Source organism: Mobula hypostoma, chromosome 15, assembly GCF_963921235.1.
Source record: "Mobula hypostoma chromosome 15, sMobHyp1.1, whole genome shotgun sequence".
NCBI lineage: Eukaryota > Metazoa > Chordata > Chondrichthyes > Myliobatiformes > Myliobatidae > Mobula > Mobula hypostoma.
The window spans coordinates 52,269,407-52,282,430 of NC_086111.1; the positions used below are offsets into that span (position 1 = coordinate 52,269,407).

At 40.2% G+C, this 13,024-nt stretch overlaps 1 protein-coding gene across 1 annotated transcript in view; it reads left to right on the plus strand.

The window, feature by feature from the left end:
• The first annotated feature begins 386 nt into the window (after positions 1–386).
• The window catches only part of il17rd (interleukin 17 receptor D), a 90,023-nt gene continuing 77,385 nt past the window's right edge, over positions 387–13,024 (plus strand). The window contains exon 1 of the mRNA XM_063068057.1: positions 387–506. Within this exon, the coding sequence (XP_062924127.1) occupies positions 387–506 (120 nt within the window). The remainder of the gene's footprint in view (positions 507–13,024) is intronic.

Genomic DNA, 13,024 nt, shown 5'->3' on the forward strand with positions numbered 1-13,024 from the left:
TGATATACAGTTTTATGAAATATCCTATGCTGTTATCCATTCATTGCTGAGCTCCAGCAATGAATTGGCAATGCCCACAATTTTGATTCTTCATTTTAAAATTTAATTGACGGGAGGCAAAGGGACAGTGAAATGGTGAAAATTCAGAGCAGTATGGAAGACAAGGAGAATTCAAATCGCTTTCCTGTAACATTCTGCTTGAAAAGGTAAATCTGAAGTGCTGAGCGGATATCATTTGGCAATGTTGGAACGTTTTGGGGTCCACTCAGGGTGCTCTGAAAGTCCACTCCTCCTTTTCAGCAGGCGCCGACCAGCCCACCCACTCGAGTCCGGCGCAGGCATGCGACAGCGCATGCGCGTCGGAGGCTGGTGCTGGGAGCGGGACCATGGCAGCTTGGAGCAAAGTTTGTGTTTTCCTCCTAACTTTGTGCGCTATTTTCGAGCGCGGGATCAAGGTGGCTGGCGCCAGGTCCAAGCAGCGGAGTTCGTTGATCTGTCCTTCAAAGGTAAGGGAAAGGATTTTCTCTACAGATGCGAATGGTTTATTATTATGGTTAGGTCAGTTTTTTTTCCTTTAAGGTGCAATGGGTTGATTTGGGTGGAACTGCACCCTTTAAACACCTTATCGTAAAGGAAGACTCTAATATTTGAATCATCTTGCATTCAAGCTTTTTGGGCTATTTAATTTTAGATGCTGGTATTTTATGGATAAATCACTGAATCAGATATCTGTTTTCAGTGAGTGAGTCTACTGAGCCGGACAATGATTAGAACTGTTTGAAACACAAACGCACTCGTAGCAAAGTAGGATCCGTTTGCATTTGGTGTTTGTGGTTAACACCAACACTTCTGAGTGCCTTGCATGAAAGCAGGGTTACGCTTCCAACAGCCGAGTCAGTCATCAGGGAATATCCTTTATCTCCAGTGAGTTATTTGACCTGAGCTGTCCTGTGCTGTTGAATGATACGGTGGCTTTTGTTATTTTAATGAATAGAGCTCGACCTTTATGCCTTCGATTGATCAAAGTGTTAGCAACAAGTGTAACCGCTTTCCTTCGCCAGTTTCATTTCCATTCCACATCTTGTAATCTGAAGGGATTCAGGCTGCAAGGTTGAGGCAGGATTTATTTGTGTATTTAAAAAAAAAGAAATCTGCGGGTAGTCTTTATTGAAAGACAGAGTTGGTGTGGTGATGAATGACCGAATGTCCCCGAAAGCATTGTTTGTGGGGGCAGGTTTCCCTTTGAACTGAGACCTCAGTCGGAAGTGAAGTGGCCCATTTGTGACTGCATTAAATTCCCTGGCATTTCCTCTTTTTAACCGCAGGCCACTTCGCTACAGACCAGCTGGCTGGTTGTAACTTTCGAGTCTGCGAGCAGAACATAACCCTTTAATCACTAGAGTGATTAACTTTGTTAGGTGTAGTAATTTTTTCAGGTTTTTTTAAAAAAAGTTTCTTATGGTGTTCCTAAATCTTGATTTTTTTTTGCAGAATCAAGAGGTGAGATGTAATTTTTTTTGTCGTTCACATGAATGCACTTGCAGAGCGTAGTGCATTGCGACGCACTGAAGTGCTGCGTTTTATTTGGTAGCATGCTACAAATGTTTACAATTCAGAATGGCCGGTGGACATGCCAAACGGTTTTATGGTCTCTGGTTCCCAGATGGTGGTTGTTTGTGTTTACCCGTGGGGCCATTTGTCGTCCTCCCTCACCATTCCCACCCCCACACCCCTGTTCCTTGTAAATTAGCCATGTTACCCTTTTGTAGTTTTGGAACTTATTAGAGCGATGGGTTGCCCTGAGCCTTCTGATTGTAGCTTGGTTCAAAGTTTGAGATGTTCTTGATGTGGTCGCCTGCATTTGGCGGGTTTCCAATAATGGGAACAAGATCTTAAAAAGCTCTGATTTGATGCAAGTACGCACATTTTCAGATTTGCCCAAATTGCTTTGAATTTGGATTTGATGAAGTAAAACACCATTACTCTATAATGATCTGTGAGGAAGGAAGTTAAGAAGATTTGCACTCAAAAAGACTCGAGGACTTTGAAGAAACATGTTTGATCTGGTTCACTCAGGGGCTGGGATGCATTTCCCGTTTTTTCCTCCCCTGTAAGGATGCTGGGTTGTTAATTGACACTTCATTGTACTGTGCTTGTGAACGTTTACTTTTTTCTGTAGATTATCACAGCCAAGCTTGATTTTTATATTTAATTGTACAGAATCTTTATTTCTGACTTAGTAATGAGAACTGTCTAAGTCATTTTGTTGAATTCTAGAGCTAAATATGCTTGCTCTTTATATGTACAATGTGAATGTCAAAATATGCTCCATGGTCAGACATTGTGTGATGTATTTGCCAACTGACCCACCTTGGTACATGTCTTGTTGAATAATGAAAACAATGGCTGAATTATACATTTCAAACAAAATTTGGAATAGTTCTGGTATATCTCTAAATAGTTAACATGTTTTATAACATTGAATGTTCCAACGTAGAGATTGGGTCAAATGCATTAGAATAGATTAGAGAATAGCTTCCAGTTTGTTTGAAGGAGATAGTACTGTGCATTATGGGTAAAATTTATCTGTATGCCAACTATTAGTATTTTATTTCATATTTCACTATCTTACACTTACAACATCACTATTTTCTAACCTTTAATTACAGGATCACTGAGTGATTACAATATGAAATATGGTCATTTGGCCTGTGATCTACATGCCAGCTTCAAGAAAGAGCAATCCTGTTAGCCTCACCCTCAATAGTCCTAATTTTTATTTACTGAGATGCTGAGCAGAATAGGCCCTTCTGGCCATTCGAGTCACACTGCCCAACAATCTCCTGATTTAGTCCTAGCCTAATCACAGGACAATTTACAATTTAATCACAGGACAATTTACAATGACCTATGATCTTGACCTGTGGGAGGAAACCAGAGCACCCGGAGGAAACCCACGCAGTCATGGGGAGAACATACAAACTCCTTACAGGCAGCAATGGGAATTGAACCCAGGTCACCTGTACTGTAAAACGCTGTGCTACCATGATACTTGCCCAGCTCCCTTTGAATTGAACGTTCTTCCATTATAACCTCCAGTAGTCCACTCTAGACTCCTACCAATTTCTATTTTCACATTAACTTACCCAATACAATCCTTATTCTGCTACGACCTACACATTAAAGACAAATTACAATTGCAGATTAATCTACTAAGCTGCATATCTTTGAGCTATGGAAGAAGACTGAAGCACATGGAGGAAACCCATTTGTTCACTCCACACAGATGGCCCCAGAGGTCAAGTTTGAACCTGAGTTGCTGGAACCATGAGACAGCAGCACTTGTACCAGTTGCCTTCTTTCAGTTCGTCCTGACGAAGGGTCTCAGCCTGAAACGTCGACTGCGCTTCTTCCTATGGATGCTGTCTGGCCTGCTGCGTTTTGTGTGTGTTGCTTGAATTTCCAGCATCTGCAGATGTCCTCATGTTTGCGTTCTTTCTACGTTCCCTGAATCTTATCTCTCTATTGATGGTTAACAGTTACACTCCATTCACTTCTGCTAGTATCTCTTAGGTTTTAATAGGCCTGTCAAATCTCTGCACGGACGCTTCTGTTCCAAGGAGAACAGCCTTTGCTTCTCCAGTCAGTCCACTCGACAAAAATTTCCCGTTAGTAATCATTTTTGTTAAATCTTTACTGCACCCTCTCTGAATCCCTTACAACTTTCCCGAAGTGTAGCACCCAGAATTGGAAATTCTAGTTGAGGTTGAACCTATGTTTTATAAAGATTCTTCATGGCTTCTTTGTCGTATTTTGCACTATGAACTTTTATATATAAAATGACAGGCTTTCCTTGATCTCTTTTTCAAGCTGCCCAGCCAAAATGTAAAGTTGCTATTTTAAAAGTGTAACATTTGAAATCCTAAGCTCCTCAACATCTGGTTTCTTAATGTGTATGTTCCATGGGATTTGACAATAGAAAATATGTGTGCTGTTTGGGATTTTGGAAAGAATTTGCATTCCTCTGAAAATTTGTATGTGATATAACTTTATTTTCACAAGGTATTCTAAAAGTTTGATTTAATATTGCTAACTTTTAAAGTTGAGTTTATGTCATGTGCGCAATTACAGTGAGGTACAGATACATTGAAAAACTTGTTTACAGCAGCATCACAGGCATGTTATGAAAGGGATAGATAAGGCAGAGGCAGGAGAGTTGCTTCCACTGGTAAGTAAGACTAGAACTACAGGACATAGCCTCAAGATACGGGGGAGTAAATTTAGGGTGGAGATGAGAAGGAACTGCTTTTCCAAAGAATGGTGAATCTGTGGAATTCTCTGCTCAATGAGGCAGTGGTGGCTACCTTAGTAAATATATTTAAGACAAGGTTGGATAGATTTTTGCATAGTAGGGGAATTCAGGGTTATGGGGGAAAGGTAGATGGATGGAGATGAGTCCATTGTCAGATCAGCCAAGTCTTATTGAATGGCAGAGCAGGGCTGTTGAGCCAGATGGCCTACTCCTGCTCCTATTTCTTATGTTCAGACAGCACAGAATATGAATTGTGCATGAATTTTATCATGCGGTGAAGAGAAAAAATAAGACAAGACATCAGTGCAAAATAAAATGTGCAAGAGCTGATCTGTAGCGTTCTCTTACTGAGGTAGAATTAGTGCTCTGCAGGTTTGTTCATTAACTTGATGGTTGTAGAAATAAGCTGTTCCTGAAACTGGTATTGTGGGACTTCAGCCGAAGAGGGCATGAGCCACTTTGTGGATAACCCTGTTATCAGTTCATTGTACACTCAGTGGCCACTTTATTAGGTACAGATATACACATTAATGCAAATATCTAATCAGACAGCTGCAGCTCAATGCACAAAGTCAAGCAGACATGGTCAAGAGGTTTAGTTTTATTCAGACCAAACATCAGAGTGGGTAAGTAACTTTGACCATAGAATGATCGTTGGTGCCAGACAGGGTGGTTTGAGTATCTCGGACACTGCTGATTGCCTGGGATTTTCATGCACAAGTCTTTAGATGTTACAGAGAATGATGTGGAAGAACAAAACAAAACATCTATTGAGCAGCAGTTCTGTAGGTTAATGAGAGAGGTCAGTGGAGAATGGTTAGACTGGTTCAAGCTGACAGTGAGGCACCAGTAACTCAAATCACCACGAGTTACAACAAAAGAACACCTCTAACCACACAGCACAGCAAGCATTGAAGTGGATGGACTGCAGCAGAAGAAGACCGCGAACGTACACTCAGTGTTCACTTTATCAGGAGCAGAGTGTACCTAATAAAGTGGTCACTGAATGTATATTTCACAACCAGAATCTGATAATTTAGGTGAACAGTCATGTTGCTTGTATTTGAATCTCTACAGTCACCTAGTACTTAAATATCATCTCATTATCTACAATGCAAGCATATTTTTTTCTTAAGTTTGGAGACTCAAACCTGTATGCAATAATCAAGGTGCTTCAAATCTAACCAGAATTCCATTTGTCATCTTCATTTCATGCTATATCTTCTTTGTGCTTCATATACAAGATATGAGTCCATTTTGAGGTCTCACTCCATTTTGATAATTTTCTTTTGCATTTGTCTTTCTAAAGTAGATAACCTCACGTTTTCCCACGTTGTAATCCATCCACTAACTCCTTGCCCACTCACATCACCTATCTATATATCTCTTGTTGTGTCCTCCTCACAACTTATTGTGCCTGTCACTTTTATATCACTGGGGAGACTTGGCCACGGTACACTCATCCCAAGTCATTGACATAGACTACTATGCCATATTACTATGTTACCCCATAAGAAGAATAGAACCTTAGTTTATTCATTCATATAATAAACGGACGTTGAGCAATGCTTTATCCGAGATCTCCTAATTTAGAGCTAATCAAGGACTGAATCTAGGAATTTGTCTGATTTACTCAGAATGGAGCAACCTAATGCATTTATCAACTTCATCCATCACAGAAAGCTGCCCTGAAGCACTTTGCTTTTAATCTTCTCAGCAGCATGTCTGTTTGTACAGAATTGCCGCTTTAACCATTTACTGCCTTGTTGCATGAACTAGAAAGTGCGCACTCAGAAATGGTATTAATACAAACATAAATAATATAGAAGTGATTGAATCTTGCTATATTTGAAAGTGAAAAGAAAACATGGTTAATATTTTAATTAAACACCAATCATTAAAACTCTGGTTAGGCCACACTTGGAGCACTGTGTCCAGTTCTGGTCGTCTCACTATAGGAAGGATCTGGAAGCATTGGAAAGGGTACAGAGGAGATTTACCAGGATTCTGCCTGGTTTAGAGAGTATGCATTATGATCAGAGATTAAGGGAGCTAGGGCTTTACTCTTTGGAGAGAAGGAGGATGAGAGGAGACATGATAGAGGTGTACAAGATAATAAGAGGAATAGATAGTGGATAGCCAGCGCCTCTTCCCCAGGGCACCACTGCTCAATACAAGAGGACATGACTTTAAGGTAAGGGGTGGGAAGTTGAAGGGGGATATTAGAGGAAGGTTTTTTTACTCAGAGAGTGGTTGGTGCGTGGAATGCACTGCCTGAGTCAGTGGTGGAGGCAGATACACTAGTGAAATTTAAGAGACTACTAGACAGGTATATGGAGGAATTTAAGGTAGGGGGTTATATGGGAGGCAAGGTTTAAGGGTCGGCACAACATTGTGGGCCAAAGAGCTTGTACTGTGCTGTACTATTCTATGTTCTATTAGTACTTAATTGGGAAATACAGAATGCAGTTCCATAATGTCTTCATGCAGAATGTATGATTAGATCTAGAATACGTTTGAAATTGCTCATTTATATCTTTGTAGGGTTTAGCTGCGAAGATCCAGGTGAGCAAACAGCAAAAGTAAACCATGAAAAAGAGCAGCAGTGTAATTATGGAAGGTCTCTGTTTCCTATTAAAATCAATGTGAGGCTGGGCCTGGTTAGTTGGAGCATGTTGATAACATCCTTGAAGGAAATTGGGGGTGGGGGGGTGAAATCCCTTCTTGTTTTCTGGCGTTAGTGATGTGTTGCCTGGATTGAAAGTTTTATTAGTTGTTTGAGGTGACTGTATTTTAGCCTACCCTTCTTGATTCTAATTGTTAACTGTAACTGTGGAAGCACAGAGGCAGAAGAGAGTAATTTTTAGGCAAGGTTTTATGTAACATTCATTGTTCAGATTAAGATTTCCAAAGACCTTTTCTGTTACATTTATTTGCCAATAAAGTAGAACTCAGTAAAAGAATGTTCTTGAGATACTGGTAGACAGTACATAAAACTGGTAATCTGCTTTAATGCAGTGTATAGTTAAAATATAATAGAAATCATAGACTCTCTGTGGCCCATCAGATTAATGGGGAGTGAACAGTGGTATGCAAGTTCCAAATTTGGGTCACTTGCTATGCTCGATTGTGTAAAGTCACTTTCTCATCCAGAGCTGCGTCTGAGGTTTCCAGTAGAAGTGAAATCCTTTGAGGATAAAATATCTTGCATTTCAATTGTGACTGCTGTTTTTTTTTCATTCTTTTCTGTGATTGCCATTACTCCCTTAGAGCAGGAAACTAAAGACAAAGTCCCTAAAGCAGTTTTAGGCACTTTTTTGTTTGGGGTAGATGGTTTGGGAGTGTGTTGGTGGGAAATAATAGAATTTATTGTACTGGATGTCATCTGCTATTTCACTCTAGCAGCAGAAGCTGGCTCAGAGAGAGCAGGAAATACCTCCATATAAAATCAATTCAAGCTTGTGGAAATACTATGTCTGATTTCTAGCACAAATTGCTGACAGCTGCTGTGTGTTGTCCCTTCCTAGATGCTTGAAAGTAGTGTGTATGTAACTTCAATTTTTCACAAGCAGTATCTCTTTACCAACTAACACCATGGTAATAACAAGTTAAATTAGGCAGCCAGAACTCGAGTATTTATCCGAGCATGTCTGCACTGATTTCCAAAAGAAAGCAAAATTAGACGGCATCTTTAAAGAGATTTCTACACTAGCAATATAAGCTGCAGAGTAGTATGGCTTTATATTTATGTTATTCAAGGTATGTTTTTGAGGGATGAAGGGTGGACTGGTGAGCTAGTGTACAAGGAAATTAGAAATTGATAACAATGCTTGCCATTTCCAACCCAAGATGAAGAAGAATTTCATTTCTTTTAAGGCATAGACTTTCCCCAAATTCTAACCACCTAAAATGTCAGGTGCCAAGACTTAATGCTCCTTAAATACATGTAGAGATGATGCTGAGTCTAAATGGTTCATTTGCATCAACATCCTTATTAACATTCTGGCTATCAGATCATCTGAATCTGTGAAAAGAGGTTTTCATCATCAACTGTGATGGTTATCCCATTGGATTTGATTAGTGAATCAAGATGACCAAGCAAGGTGGTTCATCAATGAATCATCCACTATGCTCTATAGTGGATTAGTTCCCTATGGGATTACTGAACTCTCTGCGGAGTTCTAGACTTTGATCGTAGGCATGTCATCCTAGATCCATGTTGACATGGATGGCAATTTGCATATCTCTGGCACCTTGTCCAAGTGCCATTCCACATGAGTGATCTTGAGAGTGACGGTGGAGAGACTGTGAAAGCAGCAGAGTAAATCTGTATCGTGTCCTTGCATGACGCTCGTGCATGAATCTAATCAAAATCACCGGATTGTGATCAGGAGCCAGAATCTTGAACTAGTTTACACTTCCTGGGCAGTGAACAGCATGAAGGTATGAACATAAGCATTCCTTTGCTTTGAATCCATGGGCTGTGAACTCAATGTAGAGCCCACGAAGATCTTATTCGAAAGGCTGGCTCTGTTAAAGGAGTCAAACTGGACACACTGAAGTCTGTGGTAGAACAAAGGATCCTCAGGAAAATCCTGGCAATTCTGGACAATGTTTCTCACCCTCTGCATGCCACCTTAGCTGAACAGAGGAGCACTTTTAGTAATAGACTAAGACCACTGTATTGCTCCAAAGAGCGCTATATGAGGTCATTCTTACCCTCAGCCATTAGGCTCTATAATGAGTCAACCAGGGAAGTGATAACCCCCTCCTGTTGGACTGTTTGTGGTAACTTTTTTTTATTCTTTCTACTTCTAATATTTATATAGTATCTGTGCACTTGTAATACTACTGTGACACTGTCATTTCCTTTGGGATCAATAAAGTATCTAACTAATCCATCAGGTTCAACACATTACAGGAAGTACTTGTTGACCTCTTGGGGAGACCAAAAGTGCAATTTCAAATTACTAAAAAATTAGAAGGAAATTTGAGGAAGTCTAGTGCAGTGTTAGATGAGGGCAAGCAACAAATGGATGTTTTAAAACAAATTTAGTTTTCATTAAGTAATTGTCCATGTAATTAGATAACTTATCTTTTTAAGAAATGGCACTTTTAAAATTAGTCATATCTTTTGGAATGCACTGATTAAAAATGGCTTTTTACAGTTGTTTAAAATGAATCTCTCCTCTTTCATTTTGAACTAAGTGAATTAAATCTTTTAAAAGGATAAACATTCAAACATTAAGTGTGGCACTGATTTATGCTAGAATATGTGGAAATGCTGGAAGTGGAAGGATTTCTCAAAATGGGCAATTTTTGGGAACAATTTATAGTGGAATTGACTCTTGACCACTATCTTTTTTAACCTTAAGCTACGCTGGCACCAGGAACTGATTAGTTTGGGATTTTGAAGAGTAGCCACTTGGCTGAGACAATGGGTCAGCACAAAGTGCTGGAGGAACTCTAGTGCGTTCAGGCAGCATTGATGGAGAGAACTGAAAAGTTGACATTTCAGGCTGAAACCCTTCATTAGGCTTGAAAAGTAAGAGGACAGGAGCCAGAATAAAAGGTTGGGGGGAGAAGCACAAGCTGGTGGGTGGAAAGTGAATCCAGGTGAGAGGCGGGAGGTAGGTAAGTGATGTGGTTTGGGGGGGGGGAGGGAGTGGGAATGATGTGAGGACTAGGAAATGGTGGATGGAAGAGGCAAAGGACTGACTAAGATAGAATCTGATAGGAGAGGACAGTAGACCTTGGCTTAAAAGGGAAACGGGAGAGAGGAAGGTGTGGGGATGGGTATGTTATGAGGGAATTAGAGGGGAAAGACGAGGGGAAAAGGGAAAGCAAAGTGGGAGAGGGAGTGGATGGGAGTGATTACCAGAAGTCAATGTTGATTCTATCAGGTTGGAGATTATCGAGATGGAATATGAAGTATTGTCTCTAATCTGCATCTAGCCTCAGGTTGGCAGTAGACATGTCAGTGTGAGCAGAGGAAGTGAAAAAGAAATAGCGTGTAAAGGGAGACCTTGGCTGTTACAGCAGGCACGTTGAAGGTGCTTGATGAAGTGATTTCCCCCAATCTATGTTGGGTCTCACCGATGTGGAGGAGACCACACTGGGAGCCCTGCATGCAATAAATGACACTAATGCATTCACATTAGAAGAGCTGCCTTACCTGGAAGGGTTATTTTGGGCCCTGAATGGTGGTGATGGAAGTAATTTAGGGGCAGCTGTAACATTGCAGGGTTACGAGTATCCCAGGGAGGGATGAGCAGACGATTGAGTCACAGAAATAGGGGAAGGGAAGATGTGCCTAGTGGTGAGATTGCTTTAGAGATGGAATTTACAGAGAATGGACATGGAGGCTCATGGGGGGTAGGTGAGGACAAAGGGAATCGTAAACCTGTTATGTTGGGGATGCAAAGGGGTGGGTGTCTACATACAGGAAATGGTGGAGATGCTGGTGAGGGCTGCGTTGATAGCAGTGGAGGGGGAATGCTGGTTTCTGGGAGGGGGGGAAAGAGAACAGTTTGTCCTGAGGACAGATGTGGGAAAACACAGAGCAAATGAGAGAAGGGAATTGCATCCTTGCAAGTGACAGGGTGGGGAAAAGCTGTAGTCAGTGTAACCGTGGAAGTCAGTGGGTTTCTGATGCTCCATTATTTCCAGCATCTGTAGTCTTTCTTGTGTCTCCATTTTGCTGAGACAATGGATAATAGCTGGCACCAGCAGAAGATCAGTAACAAAAAAAAACAATGGTTTCAAGAATAAAGAGACAAAGATTCAAAGAGCAAAAATATCCACCTGCTGCTTTGATGTGTTACAGTGCACTGATAAACGATGAAGTGGTTTTACACTTAAATGAGCCCCACTACCCTTGGCGCTGTTAATGATGGATTTTTACACACTACCGTGCCCTATACCCTTTGGCCACCAATACTCAAGCTTAATGGAAGCTTATTCTTTGCTTTAATTTCTAGAGCTGTGTACCGGTAAAAATGTAACGTGATAACTTCACATAGGATTTATGAAGCATTTGAAGCAAAAGTGCACTTCCCTTTTTTTAAGTAATTCAAAATCCAATTACTGTTAATGTAATATAATCCAGAGCAGCAGAGGTCGGTAGCCACTTTTGCATTTGGAATTAGGTGATGACTGATGTGAGTAAATATAAATTTGCTGACTGCTTAACAGCCATTAGGTCAGGAGTGTTCCACAGAGTTTGTACGTTGCAATATGGTGTCCCTTGCAATCTTTTGCATAATTTAAACACCTCACATTGAGCAATTGCAGATTTCTGCCTTTTCCAAAGGTGCAGTTTATTTGCAGGTAATTTATATTGCTAGCAAAAAAAGAGTCATTTGTATTTGACATGAGTTTGTGCACACCAAACTAGGGTTCTATACAGGCTGAGTGCACCTTATCTGAAATGCTTTGGTCTGGATTAGTTTCAGATTTCAGAATATACCAAGTATAATGAGATAGTTTGGGATTGTCGTCATTTCCGACTCTGAATTTATGTGCTGATAAGCAGTCTTTGCCTTATACTTGTTCATCACACATATCTACTGACGCAGCTGTTCAGTGTATTAGATTTTCCCTGATGACAATCTTGGCAAACTCATCAATTAATTTCTCTGCTACATCGTGATCAGCAGACACGCTATCACCATAAATCTTTAAAAATTTAATGCCGTACCTTTTCTTAAATTTCCGCAACCAGCCTGCTGAATATTTACAATTGCCTTCAATTTTCAGTTTGTCGTGATAGATCTTTGCTTGTTTCATGATCAGCATACCACTAAGTGGCATTCGCTCTGACGCTAATGAATCCACTTTTTCAATACGCAATCGAGATCTTCCTTTTTCACTTTTTGCTGTGATTTTCTGTTTTTCTCTACATGTGTGAGGTCACTTCTCAGAACTGTGTGGTACACAGAGATCTCTGCATTGCCTGGGATCCTTCCCAGCGAATCTTCCATTTATGACGTGTTAGCAGTTTAAAAAAATTTCTGGATTTCAAAGTAGGAGCTTCAGATCTTCTCTTGTTTGTGATTGGATTTCAGAAGTTTTTGAATTTTGGAATTTCAGATTGGGGTCCTCAACCTGTAATAACAAATTCCGGGAACGAGAAAATCTCCCTTGTATTTAAATTCCCATTGAGGCATTATTTTGAGCTATTAAATCCGGGAAAAATTTATTCTATTTGTAAAATCTATTTTCTGCCATAATTAAAGCAAATTGTATGCCTGCCAAATATTGCTGTTGCTACCTACCATTTCATTGGGATTGCAGCCTGTGCTAATGAGGGTCAACTCTGCCATAATTAATGCAAACAGCTGTAACTGTTTGAACATCCACAAGAAAGGGCTGAGTTTAATTAAAGTTCCCCAGATGTGACTCCAGAGCATGCACTAAATCAAAGCTAAAAAGAAATTATCCATTAAGAGTTGACTAAAGCAAATGTGAGGATTGCAACTTCTGTAAAAAAAAGTACATAATGAACAGAGAAAAAAAATGTCAGCATGTGTAGAGAATGACTCTAAACATTTTTGAAGCAAACTTTAATATAAATGGTATTATGTTCTGAAGCATTCAGGAAAAAGAAGTGATTATTAGGAGACTGAATGGGGGTTGGGAGGATTTCAAAATAGACAGAAATTGTGAATGGAAAATGTAATCTCAGTCAGGTAATTGAAACACTATAACTTG